This window comes from Penaeus japonicus, unplaced genomic scaffold (assembly GCF_977035675.1).
Source record: "Penaeus japonicus unplaced genomic scaffold, GWHDUDI00000001_assembly GWHDUDI00000012, whole genome shotgun sequence".
Lineage (NCBI taxonomy): Eukaryota > Metazoa > Arthropoda > Malacostraca > Decapoda > Penaeidae > Penaeus > Penaeus japonicus.
The window spans coordinates 18,182,232-18,194,731 of record NW_028234414.1 but is presented as its reverse complement, the minus strand read 5'-3'; the positions used below and the strand labels follow the sequence as shown (position 1 = coordinate 18,194,731).

Here is a 12,500-nt window from a genome sequence, read left to right as displayed (position 1 = left end):
TCTTCAATGGAAAGCCCATCACCATTGGTTCCCGCTTCAAGACCTACTTCGATTTTGGCTTTGTTGCCCTCGATATCATTGGAGTTTATACCACAGACTCTGGAGAGTACACGTGTCGCGCCGAAAACGTGCTTGGCAGCGCACACACCTCAGCATGTGTTCGCGTCATTGGTACTGGCGACATTCTCTCTGAATCCATGCACGACAATGCCATGGAGCAGATCCATTACCTGGAAGATGCATCACGCCACCAGCGTTCAATGCAGGAGCAAACAGAGATCAACGAAGCCCCTACATTCGTCAAGTCTCTGAAGAACATCGAGACTGTTGAAGGCACCAACATTCATCTTGAAGCCCGTCTGAAGCCTGTAGGAGACTCATCCATGAGGATTGACTGGTTCTTCAATGACGAACCACTTAAAGTTGGACATCGTTTCAGGCCTGCATACGATTTCGACTATGTAGCCCTGGATCTTCTGAGTGTGTATCCTATAGACTCCGGCATTTATACTTGCAGGGCTACCAACAGACTCGGACAGGCTGTCACCTCAGCTTCGGTCAAAGTCACGGGTAAGGAAAAAATAATTTTTAAAGTCATCATGCATGTCTGAGTGTGATATTCCCAAGTTCTTAGTGTTCTCCCATTTGAGTTCTAGAGTTATCCAGATTATATATTCAGTAATGTAAATATCTTGAAGTTTGAGTGCCAGGCTTGGTTTGTATAAGCCTTTCATGAAAAAAAAGTATTGGTTTTCAGACCTGTTTGTGATATCCTACCTGGTGTTACTTAGTGTTATTTCATTCTTGTATGTAGTTTCCTTGCTATGACCAACTCCCTCTTGTTGTTTGGGAGTTGTGATCCTTCAGCCCACCTAGTAGTTTAGTCTGATTTAGTTGCACCTGTTACTTTCATTTTTACCATATCCTACCTGACCTTGGCCCCTTCCCCTTTAGCCAAGAAGGATCTAGTGTTCGACTCAGAACACCCAGATAGTCTGCAGAAACTTCAGTACCTTGATGATAGTTCACGGTACCAAAGGCGAGAAACCATGGAGGAGGTTTCCGTGAAAATCAAGCCTCGTTTCCTCACCCAAATTAAGAACGTGACTCTGAAGGAGGGCATGAATGCTCACTTCGAAGCCAAGATCGAACCCATCACCGACCCGAACCTCAGGATTGACTGGTACAGGAACGGCATGCCGATCCAGCTTGGCTCACGGTTCCGCCTGATCCACGACTTTGGCTACGTGGCTTTAGATATCTCGCGTGTGATCGAGGAGGACTCCGGCACATACACTTGCGTGGCGACCAACTTGATGGGCAAAGATGAGATTACGGCCGACTTGAAGGTTCTGAGTGAGTAGCTGTTATATTTCGGGATATGGCTAGAGGACGACTGGTTCTTCACTCTCTCGCCTGCTGCTGCTCCTCTCTGCTCGCCGCCCTCGCGGCTCAGCGCAACCGCTTGTAGTTACCTAACAACGTTTATCCTCTGCCTCTTTTCAGGTTAAACGTATATTAATAATAACAAGATAATTTTTTGATGCAAATTATTCCATACATTTTTTAATGGAATATTTTTTTTCTTCAACATACGTATTTTCCCCCTCTTGAAACAGAAATTCAAGAACATAGAAGCTTATTATCAGATACGAAATATTTAACCACTTTACTAGAAGTATTTACTGCTAAAAAAAACTGGCTTCTGCAAACAACCATACGAAATAAAGCGATAGTCGAAAAAAATAATGTCTAATAAAACGCGAATGTTTCTCCACTGATAGCACTAACGACGGTTAACTGCACAACATAATAAACAAACAAACGCTGCATGTCAAGATACAGTTCTGTTATCTTAAATCTTTTAACTCATTTCACACTTTCACTATAACTAATGCTATTCTTTACGCATATAGATTTCATTTGAAGTGAGAAGATATACTTTTAAATCTGTGTAAGCATAAACTAATCTAACCGTTTCTCCCAAAGATTCTGCCAGCATCGTGATGGAGTCCCAGAACCAGACCATGACGATGGAGCAGCTGCAGATGCTGGAAGACCGCAGCAAGTACTCCCGCACTGAACAGGTCGAGGAGACTACCAAGCAGGCGCCCGTCTTCACCACATCCCTGAAGAATATTGAGATCCTTGAGGGGCAGCGCGCCCACTTCGAGCTGAAGCTCATCCCCACATCCGACCCGACCATGAAGGTGGAGTGGTTCCACAACAACGTGCCCGTCAAGAGCGGTTCTCGCTTCACCGAGTACAACGACTTCGGCTTCGTGGCTTTGGACATCATGTACTGCTACGCCGAGGACTCTGGCACCTACACCTGCATGGCCACCAACTGCATGGGCCAGGCTATCTCGACAGGCACTCTTGTTTGCCATACGAAGGACTCCATTCTGTCAGACACCATGAACACGGAAGCCATGAGCAAGATCTCCCGCCTGGAATCGTCTCGCACTCAGCGAACCATCACCACCGAGGAGATTACCATGCAGGCTCCTGTGTTCACTGCTCCTCTCAGGGATCAGCAGCTCATTGAAAACGCGCCTCTTCACTTCGAGGCTCGTCTCATCCCCGTCGGTGACCCCGACCTCAAGGTAGAATGGTTTAAGAACAACGTCCCGATCCAGCAGGCGAACCGCATTTCCACCATGCACGACTTCGGCTACGTCGCCCTCGACATGAAGTACGTCAACCCAGAGGACTCCGGCACCTACACCTGCCGCGCAACCAACCGTCTGGGCCAGGCTGTCACCACAGCCTCTCTTGTTGTGACATGTAAGTATACGCTCGCTTATGCGCTACCAATGTACAGGTGAATTTCCCTTCCACTTGTTTGTATAATTAGTTTATAAATTTCTCCATAAATACTTATAATAAACATCGATTCTGTTCCCCTCGCAGCCAAGGAATCCCTTCTCATGGAAACCCAGCACAGCGAAGCCCTGGAAAAGCTCCGCTACCTCGAAGACTCCTCTCGCTACACCAAGTCCACCACCGAGGAGACCGTCATTACTCAGGCTCCAAAGTGAGTACATGATACCCTACTCTAATGGCAAATGTACATGTACATACAGTGTTGATATATGTATATATATTATATATATATATATATATATATATATATATATATATATATATATATATATATATATATATATATATATTGATATATATGTGTGTGTGTGTATAAATGTATATATATATATATATGTATACACACACACACACACACACACACACACACACACACACACACATATATATATATACATATATGTATATATGTATATATGTATATATGTATATATGTATATATGTATATATGTATATATATATATATATATATATATATATATATATATATATATATATATAAACACATACTTACATACATACACATATCTGTATATGTATATATATAAGTATATCTATATCTATATCTATATCTTTTTGCATGTATGTATGTATGTATGTGTGTGTGTGCGTGCGTGCGTGTGTGGCCATGCAATAACCATTTCCTCAACCTCAGGTTCGTGGTGAAGCTCTCCGGCCTGACGACCCTGTGGGAGGGCCAGAGCGCCCACGTCGAGTGCCGCCTCGAGCCCTACCCCGACCCCAGCATGAAGGTCGAATGGTTCCACAACGGCAATGCTCTCCAAGTTGGCCACAGGTTCAGGTACGTAGAGTGCCAGTTTTAATCATAAATATACGTAAAATGATTTTTTTTTCATTGAAGCTTATCTTGATGTGAGAGTAAAAAAGTAATAGATTTTAAGTGTAAAGTTGCTAATCCTTTCTATATGAATTTCATATATTTTCTTCGCCATTTAGGACAATGTATGACTTCGGTTTCTGCGCCATGGATATCCTCCAGGCCGTAGCTGAAGACTCTGGCACTTACGAGGTCAGGGCTACCAACCGCATCGGCACTGCCACCTCATCAATTACTATTGAAGTCAAGCGTAAGTATTAGCATACGATCTTTACATAACGCATTCTATGTGGGGTTTCTAAATGAAAATCAAATGATTTTTTTCTCTTCCGCAAATGTTCATTCGCTAACAAAAGTCGCCCTTTATCTTCCAGCCAAGAGCGACTTCATCGTGGACACCCAGCACCCTGAGGCCATGGCCAAGATCACCAGGCTGGAGCAGAAGGCACCTCACAGGCTGCCCGAGGACGCCGTGGTGATCGAGAAGCCCAACTTCGGCCGCCCTCTGAGGAACCAGGACCATCTGATCGAGGGCCAGTCCATCCACATGGAGGCCACCCTCACCCCTGTCAACGACCCGACCATGAAGGTCGAATGGTTCTTCAATGGACAACCCATTCCCCAAGGCAAGTCTCGTTCATTTGAATATGCATGCACACTATAGGTAAATGAAAGTGTTATTTGTACCAACGAGAAAGATAGTTTATTGACTATAGCTGTACAAGAAAAGAAAAGAAGAACTACGCAGTTAAGCACAAGACATAATCATCTTCCTACCAATTAATTCAACCACCACAAAAACCCTCGTCTCTTTACAGGCCATCGCTTCCGCACAACCTACGATTTCGGTTTCGTGGCTCTGGACATCCTGTACGCGTACCCCGAGGACTGTGGCACGTACATGTGCAAGGCGACCAACGCCGCAGGCCAGGCGGTGACCTCGTGCAGCATCAAGGTGGAGGGTAAGCTGGAGATGGCTCGACGTGTACACGGGTGCTTCGTCTACACTGGGGACGCACCAGCGTTCCGTCCTCCCCGTCACACTCCTTATAACTAAACTCCTGCACAAACATCCTACATAAACACTAACGCTCTGGAAACCTTTTTGGGCATAATCTATTTTGAAAGGAATTTCAGTCTCAAGAGAGTGCAGAACTTAAAAATGGTGATGTTGGTAGTAGCAGATGCCTAATTCAAGTGTATACGTATAAATTGGTTGTCTCACAAGCACGTCATGGAGAAATAAATTCACAAATTGTCTATGACCATGTATAAAATTTTAAATAGTATAGTTTGGTGATTTAGCTAAAGAAATATATGTATGCAAACTTAAATAACCATTGCCTAATGTAACTAACTAGGTTTGAAACCTGTAGACTAGTCAACTCAGTAAACCATAGTTACCAATGTCTGTGATTTAAGAGTACGAAAGCACTCGACATATGCACAAATCCCCATGATGCTTGTATGACACTAAAAAAGGCTGTGCATGATGTGTGTTGGAATATTGTTTCATTACTAACACCTACCTTATCATTTACGTCTCATGACCTCACCTGTGCATGACTAACTTCTAAATAAGTTTCCTTTTTGCGTTGGAATACGTTTATTTCTAGTCCCTTTGCCCAGTATTTTTTGGTAAGTAGATTTATCTTATGTATGTGTAGACTTGCACGTTATAATTTCGCAGGTTATATTTTTTATTTTATTTTGATTAATGTTTTTTTTATATACATTAATAAGCAACCACAACCACAATTCGTAGATATGTGTTAAGAACTATAACAGAACTATAACGGAGATCATTGCTCAATGCTTGTTTGTACCGATTCCCTATCTGATTCACGTAGAACCAATTTATTTCTCCACTTTTCTCTCTCTATACACGAATATCAATCTACTCCTGTGTCACTGAATTATCGTTGTACATCGTTATTGCTCGCTTATTTTCGTACGTTGAATTAGCTAAAACTTGCTTCCAAATTTGGCACTCTCGTCTCTCTGCCTACATACTCTTAACAGTGCCAAGTAGTCGCTGTAGGTCACGCTAGTATTTACGGAGTATTACGAAATCTGGTTATATTTTCACGGTTTCTTAGGCAAGATTCATGAAGAAAATTGCAATGTATGTATGGTTACTAATTATACCAGAAAAAAAAGAGGCTTTAATAAAGAACAAAACAAGGCTCCAGTGTTTCCATTCACACCAAATAGAAAGAAATATAGAGATAAATCATATCGAGAGGAAGAAGATAAGATGATGAAAAGGAGAAGATAATAGTAACAATAAGGCCAATAAGAGCAAAGGTGACACAGTCATACTCGAAAGAAAAATCTAAAACTTGAAGGCAGTAACTCGCGCAAGCAAATCGTGAAGTATCCGCGGAGGACGAGCCTCTCTCTCTCCACCACCTGTCGGTACCTGGTCGTGCGGGGGACTGAGGGCAGTAGGTCGTGAGGCTAGGGCGGAAGGGGGGTTTGTGGGCACCATGGAGGAGGAGGAGGAGGAGGAGGAGGAGGAAGGGCGGCGGGGAGGGATCCCAGGTACATGATGGATAAACTAAAAATATGGTTGACTCATTACAGTAAGCTGCACCATCTCGGCGCCTGGCATTATTTTTAGAACGCGACACATCCTCAGAACTCACGCTACGGGGATAACTTAATGAGGCGATGTACTGCGACGCAGGTGGCGGGGATGACGGACAGCTGATCGTGGCTCGCTCATGGGTGGAGACGAACAGAAAGACCTACCGTCGCTTTCTTCGAGATCTCCGTATTAAGACTGGGATCACCTTGGGCTAAATTTATCCCGTTTCGGAGGGAAATGCCACGGCCTGATCGGGGGGCACGCAGCGTTACCGAACGAGCTAGAAAACGCGGCGAAGATTCCCGGATGTTTTCAGCGCGTGTTGACGGAGTAGGGCGGGCGAAGAGAGACGAACGCAGCCCTACATCTGGCGCCTGTGTTTACGTAATGCTAAACTCTCAGATGTTCTTGGCACTCGGGAATCATGGCGGAAAGCTTATTTTTAAACCGCTAGCTGCGTTGTATCTCGCCCAATCGAAATAGATTATTTTTCAAACCTCTTTTATCTTAATTGCTTCAGACCGATTTCGCAGCTCTTTAATTCTTAATTGAATTTGCACGAATGCTTAATTATGTAGCTTGGCATTGGTACAAATGATCTGAAAACAGACCAACCTCAGTAGTTAGGAAATATCTTTATTTAAGAATGGATCAGAATCCAGACGAGGCGGTCTTCCAACACTGTCTGGTTTTGGCAGCTAGTGTGAAGTCTGGACGGTTGCCAAATAGCGCTTTAAAGATACTTTGTTTCCGTTAAGATCTTCTGATTTTTTCTTTTACGGCTTACAGCTTTCCTCGAAGCTATAATTATTACCACACATCTTAATTAATCAAATTTGACACTTCGTGATTTTTATATTCGCACATTTATATTTAATATCCCTGTAGGTAATTGGTAACGTATCTTTACGTGTAGAACAGAGGGAGACTGACCCAAGTTAAATTTCGCCGTGCAAAGAAAAATCTTTTCGTTTATGCTGAACTGAAACAACTTCCGTTGTCGAAAGAGCAGTTTGAAAACAAACAGTGGAGATTTTCCGTTTAAATGCATTTCAGAAATTAAAACAAAATACTGAGAATATATACCATACCATACCTCTCCCTGAGAATATACATAATATACCATCCTACAGACTCCGTAGCGTTTTAGAAAACACCATGAACCACGATATATCTAGCCTAACATCTGAAATATTACTCATAATATACTTGCTTTTTGAACAAGTATTCTTTACATGCCTTCTCTGTCTTGGAAGTACCGAGGCTGTGGTTCTTCCTACTAACCTTAGATGACCTTGGACCTCCGGTGAGTTGCTAACACAAACTGCTAGATTAGACATGATTAATAAACTAATAAATGCTTAGAAATTTATTCTAGAATCTCATATTCAACTGTATAGTTTGTGTATTCAATTGGATTTCCTCTTAGTAGGTTATATGAAATAACCTTCCGAAGATGTGAATGATTTTTTTTTTTTTTTGCTTCATATTCATGAAGGGACACAAGATAATTTATAATATGTATGACAATGTATCAACAATTGAATCGTGATTTTGGTATGAACGACATGATTATCACTTAAAATACAATTCCTATCATTATTCATACAATCGGTTACACAATGACCAAACAAAAAAATAAAAAATAAAAAAAAGCTAAAATAGTATATGGCCTGAGATGTCGCATGCGTCCTTCGTCAAACAGGCACCGGAAGCATGCAGCTAGACACCGTGGACGAGGAGCGCCTGCGCAAGATTCGCCAGCTGGAAGCCATGGGTCACAAGCCCCAGGAACTGAAGGATCAGGTCTTCCAGAAGCCTATCTTCACCACTCCACTCACCAGGTGCGTACACAGAGCGAGGGTATGAGGGAGTGGGAGGGGGAGCGAGGGAGCGGGGAGGAGGAGAGGGATTTGGAATGGGAGTGGGAGAAGGAGAGAAAGAGGAGGGGGAGTGGGAGTGGAAGAGGGAGGGGGAGAGGGAGGGGGAGGGGAGAGAGAAAGGGAAGGGGAGAGGGAGGGGGAGGGGGAGGGGGAGGGGGAGGGAGAAGGAGAAGGAGAAGGAGAAGGAGAAGGAGAGTGAGAGTGAGAGTGAGAGTGAGAGTGAGAGTGAGAGTGAGAGAGAGTGAGAGTGAGAGTGAGAGTGAGAGGGAAAGAAGGAGAAGGAGAAGGAGAAGGAGAGAGAGAGAGAGAGAGAGAGAGAGAGAGAGAGAGAGAGAGAGAGAGAGAGAGAGAGAGAGAGAGAGAGAGAGAGAGGAAGGGAGATAGAGATGGAGATGGATATAAAGATGGAGATGGAGAATAGAGAGAGAGGGAGGGAGGGAGAGAGGGAGAGGGAGAGGGACAGGGAGAGGGAGTAGGAGAGAATACAGAAAGAGGGAAATTACCCGATGCAATTTGCACGGAAATATTCCAATGGGCAAAAATTAAGTGCACTACATAAGCACTTATCCTACAGCGCAATAACTAATCAAAACCTTTTTCCTACAGCGTGGATAACCTGGTTGAGGGAGAGCGCTGCCATCTTGAGTGCCGCCTTGAACCCATCAACGACCCTGACCTCAAGGTCGAGTGGTATGTCAATGGCGTGGAGATCAAGGCTGGTAAGTTACAAATAGATGCATGTGTATACATCCTTATACTTGAAAAGCATCAGTAAATAGTACATGCATATTTTTATTTACGCGTTAGTATACGCATTTACACATGCTGAAGATTTAACAAATGTTTTATTTGTGTTTTTCAGGTCACAGGTTCCGCACCACCCATGACTTCGGCTATGTTGCCTTGGATATCCTGTACTCTTATGCTGAGGACTCCGGCACTTACCTCTGCAAGGCTACCAACAAGATGGGCGAGGCTGTTAATTCTTGCAATGTTAAAGTCTCTGGTTAGTTCGCATTTATTTGCAAAGATGGTTTATTAGTGTGGAAAAAGTCTTTACTTTGACTAAAGAACAGTCGGTTCTTTGTCGACATTGCTTTCTAATTGACATGTGTGTATAATGTCACTTTGTTCTTTTAGCTCGTCGCTCCATCTACCTGGACACTCAGCACCCAATGGGCTGGGAGAAGATCCAGAACCTGGAACAGCGCGGCCGCTACGAGCGCATCGAAGTCTCCGATGTGCCCATGCAGCCACCACGATTCACATCCGAGCTCAGGGTTTGTTTCCGAGGAAATGCCCGTTTAAGATTTCTCATCTAATATTACAGTTGCGTTCACAGGGATGCCAGATGTCATAGTATGGCTTCGAGTAATAGAGATCCATCTAAATGCGCCCTTTCTTCTCCTCAGGCCAACAACACCTTGCTCAGCGAGGGCCAGCACGTGCACTTGGAGGGTCGCGTTGAGCCTGTGCATGACCCGAGCATGAGGGTCGAGTGGTACCACGAGGGCAAGGCTCTCCAGTCGGCCGCTCGGTTCCACACCACCTTCGACTTCGGTTACGTCGCTCTGGACATCACCACTGTGTACGCCGAAGACTCTGGCGAGTACACCTGCCGCGCCTTCAACCACATGGGCGAGGCTCAGTCCTCCGTCTCCTTCAGGGTGGAAGGCAAGGAGGGTGTGATCACCGAATCCGCCCGTCCTGAGGGTCTGGAGAAGATCCGCGAACTGGAAGACTCCGCTCGCTATGGCCGCCAGGTAAGTTCCTCGATTTTTTTTTTATGTGAAAAATCGTTGAATCAATATCGAATGCGCAATAAAGTGCCCTTTATCTTTGTTGGATTCCAGTGATTGCATAATCCTTACTCGCTTCATTCCAGGTGTCGGAGGAAGTTCGCACCTTCCAGCGCCCCGTGTTCACTCAGCCTCTGCAGAACCTGGACAACCTTACAGAGAACGAGACCGCCCACTTCGAGTGCCGTCTCATCCCTGTCGGGGATCCCAACCTCAAGGTTGAATGGTTCAGGAACGAGAAGCCCATCGAAACCAGTAAGTCACTTCCTTTTGTTCTCTCTTCTATTGACACGAAAAGTGAATAGACAGACACAGACAACAAAATATAAATACATACACGCTTTCATAGTATATTTATGCACTGATTACTATTCCACCCTCCAGGTTCACGCATCAACCGCACTCACGACTTTGGCTACGTGGCTCTTGATATCTCTGGCGTCCGAGCTGACGACGAAGGCATCTACATGTGCCGCGCCTACAACGATCTTGGCGAGGCTGTCACCACAGCTTCTATCAAGATCAAATGTAAGTGTTAAGATGAAATTGTCCTTATGTGTAAAAGTTGGTGTTTCAATAAAAGAAATTTCCTTTTTTATGATCGAAGGATATTTTGACGTAATTATCTGAACATATTTTTTTGTGCAAACTAGACAGATCAAATAATTCATTCTATTTCAATATCCTTTTCAGCTCACGCCACCATCCAGATGGAGACCCAGCATCCTGAGGGCATGAAGAAGATTCAGGCTCTGGAGGAACGCAAACCTACTGGTCGTGGCGATGAATCCGATAAGGTAAAAAAAAAAAATATATATAAAAAAAAAATATATATATATGTATATATATGTATATATATATATATATATATATATATGTACATATATATATATATTATATATATAATATATATATATATATATATATATATATATATATATATATATACATTTCATGGAAATAATCACGCATCTGTACTTTACACAGTCTTGAAAACGTAATGCTGGAAATGGGATTTGCCAATACAATACGGAAATTAAGTTCTATATACTCATTGCCTTTTCCAGGTCTACGACAAGCCAGTATTCACGGCCACTCTGGCTGGACCTGCCCAAATCATGGAGGGCCAGAGTGCCCACTATGAGTGCCGCGTAGTGCCAGTGGGTGACCCCAACATGAGATACGAGTGGTACTGCAACGGCGTTGAGCTCAAGATGGGTGAGTACAAATCCAAAAGAAGATGATACATGCCCTCTTTTATATTCACGGTTATCTAACCATGACGTGAACCACAACATAATCAGGCATTTAGCTCAGATATAAAGTCTAACAATCTTTGTGTGTTCCCCTTAGGTTCAAGGTTCAAGACCACCAGCGACTTCGGATACGTGACCCTTGATATCCTTCAGTGCGTCGCTGAGGATTCTGGTGTCTACATGTGCAAGGCCATCAACCTGGCTGGAGAGGCCGTCAGCTCCTGCTCCACCAGGGTTCTGGGTACGTGCCACTGATACAATGATGTGCCAGGGATCCAGTAATATAAAGTCAGATTGATCATTGATCCAGCAATATAGAGTCAGATGGATATTTTATTTCGCTATCAGTAAATCTCATGACGATTCCGCCTATTCTCCTCCTCCAGCCAAGGACAGCATCTTGGGCGACGTCCTTCACCCAGGCTGGGAGACCATCAAGCTCCGCGAGGCTCAGTGGAACCGCGTGCCCCAGACACCAACCTCTCCTGAGGCTTTGGAACCGCCCATGTTCACCAAGCACCTGGAGAGTCACGAACGCCTGCAGGTAAATCCCTAAATCATGTTCCTTTTGTAGTTAATCTTTAATATACGTGGCTTCGATCTGTTGTGTCTGAGGCGAAGATATCAATGAACTCTTTTCCAACAACAGGAAAGTGGCATGGTGCGTCTGGAGGCTCAGGTGCAGCCAGCCAACGATCCTCATCTAAGTATCGAATGGTTCAAGAACAGTGTCCAGCTCGTCACAGGTACTTGCGATCTTTCTTTTCTTTTTGGATATTTAGGAGGGCATGTGTGCGGTCCTTTATATATTAGATAAATACCTACATGATTACACAGATATTCTCTTTCTCTCTCTTTCACTATCTCTCTCTATCTATCTATCTATCTATCTATCTATCTATCTATCTATCTATCTATCTATCTATCTATCTATCTATCTCTCTCTCTATCTATCTCTATTTATATCTCCATCTCTCTATTTGTCTATCAGTCAATCCATTTATATATATGTCTATCTATCTATACATAGAAACACAAACACACAGAAACACAAACACACAGAAACACACACACACACACACACACACACACACACACACACACACACACACACACACACACACACACACACACACACACACACACACACACACACACACACACACACACACACGCGAGGTAAGTTATGCCCTGTGTTATCATTTACTTCGTTCATCCCAAATGTTCAAAGTATAATGATCTACCGAG

At 43.7% G+C, this 12,500-nt stretch overlaps 1 protein-coding gene across 1 annotated transcript in view; it reads left to right on the top strand.

Moving 5' to 3' along the window:
• sls (sallimus) overlaps nucleotides 1–12,500 on the top strand; it is a 137,761-nt gene that overhangs the window by 11,855 nt on the left and 113,406 nt on the right. The window contains exons 17-36 of the mRNA XM_086542136.1: nucleotides 1–570; nucleotides 955–1,356; nucleotides 1,990–2,787; nucleotides 2,914–3,037; nucleotides 3,542–3,688; nucleotides 3,844–3,974; nucleotides 4,099–4,350; nucleotides 4,543–4,686; nucleotides 8,020–8,158; nucleotides 8,804–8,916; nucleotides 9,060–9,203; nucleotides 9,338–9,477; nucleotides 9,610–9,960; nucleotides 10,083–10,251; nucleotides 10,381–10,524; nucleotides 10,690–10,793; nucleotides 11,064–11,214; nucleotides 11,350–11,493; nucleotides 11,639–11,796; nucleotides 11,902–11,998. The exon at nucleotides 1–570 is cut by the window's left edge and continues 228 nt beyond it. Coding sequence (XP_086398262.1) covers nucleotides 1–570; nucleotides 955–1,356; nucleotides 1,990–2,787; nucleotides 2,914–3,037; nucleotides 3,542–3,688; nucleotides 3,844–3,974; nucleotides 4,099–4,350; nucleotides 4,543–4,686; nucleotides 8,020–8,158; nucleotides 8,804–8,916; nucleotides 9,060–9,203; nucleotides 9,338–9,477; nucleotides 9,610–9,960; nucleotides 10,083–10,251; nucleotides 10,381–10,524; nucleotides 10,690–10,793; nucleotides 11,064–11,214; nucleotides 11,350–11,493; nucleotides 11,639–11,796; nucleotides 11,902–11,998 — 4,422 coding nt within the window. The remainder of the gene's footprint in view (nucleotides 571–954; nucleotides 1,357–1,989; nucleotides 2,788–2,913; nucleotides 3,038–3,541; nucleotides 3,689–3,843; nucleotides 3,975–4,098; nucleotides 4,351–4,542; nucleotides 4,687–8,019; nucleotides 8,159–8,803; nucleotides 8,917–9,059; nucleotides 9,204–9,337; nucleotides 9,478–9,609; nucleotides 9,961–10,082; nucleotides 10,252–10,380; nucleotides 10,525–10,689; nucleotides 10,794–11,063; nucleotides 11,215–11,349; nucleotides 11,494–11,638; nucleotides 11,797–11,901; nucleotides 11,999–12,500) is intronic.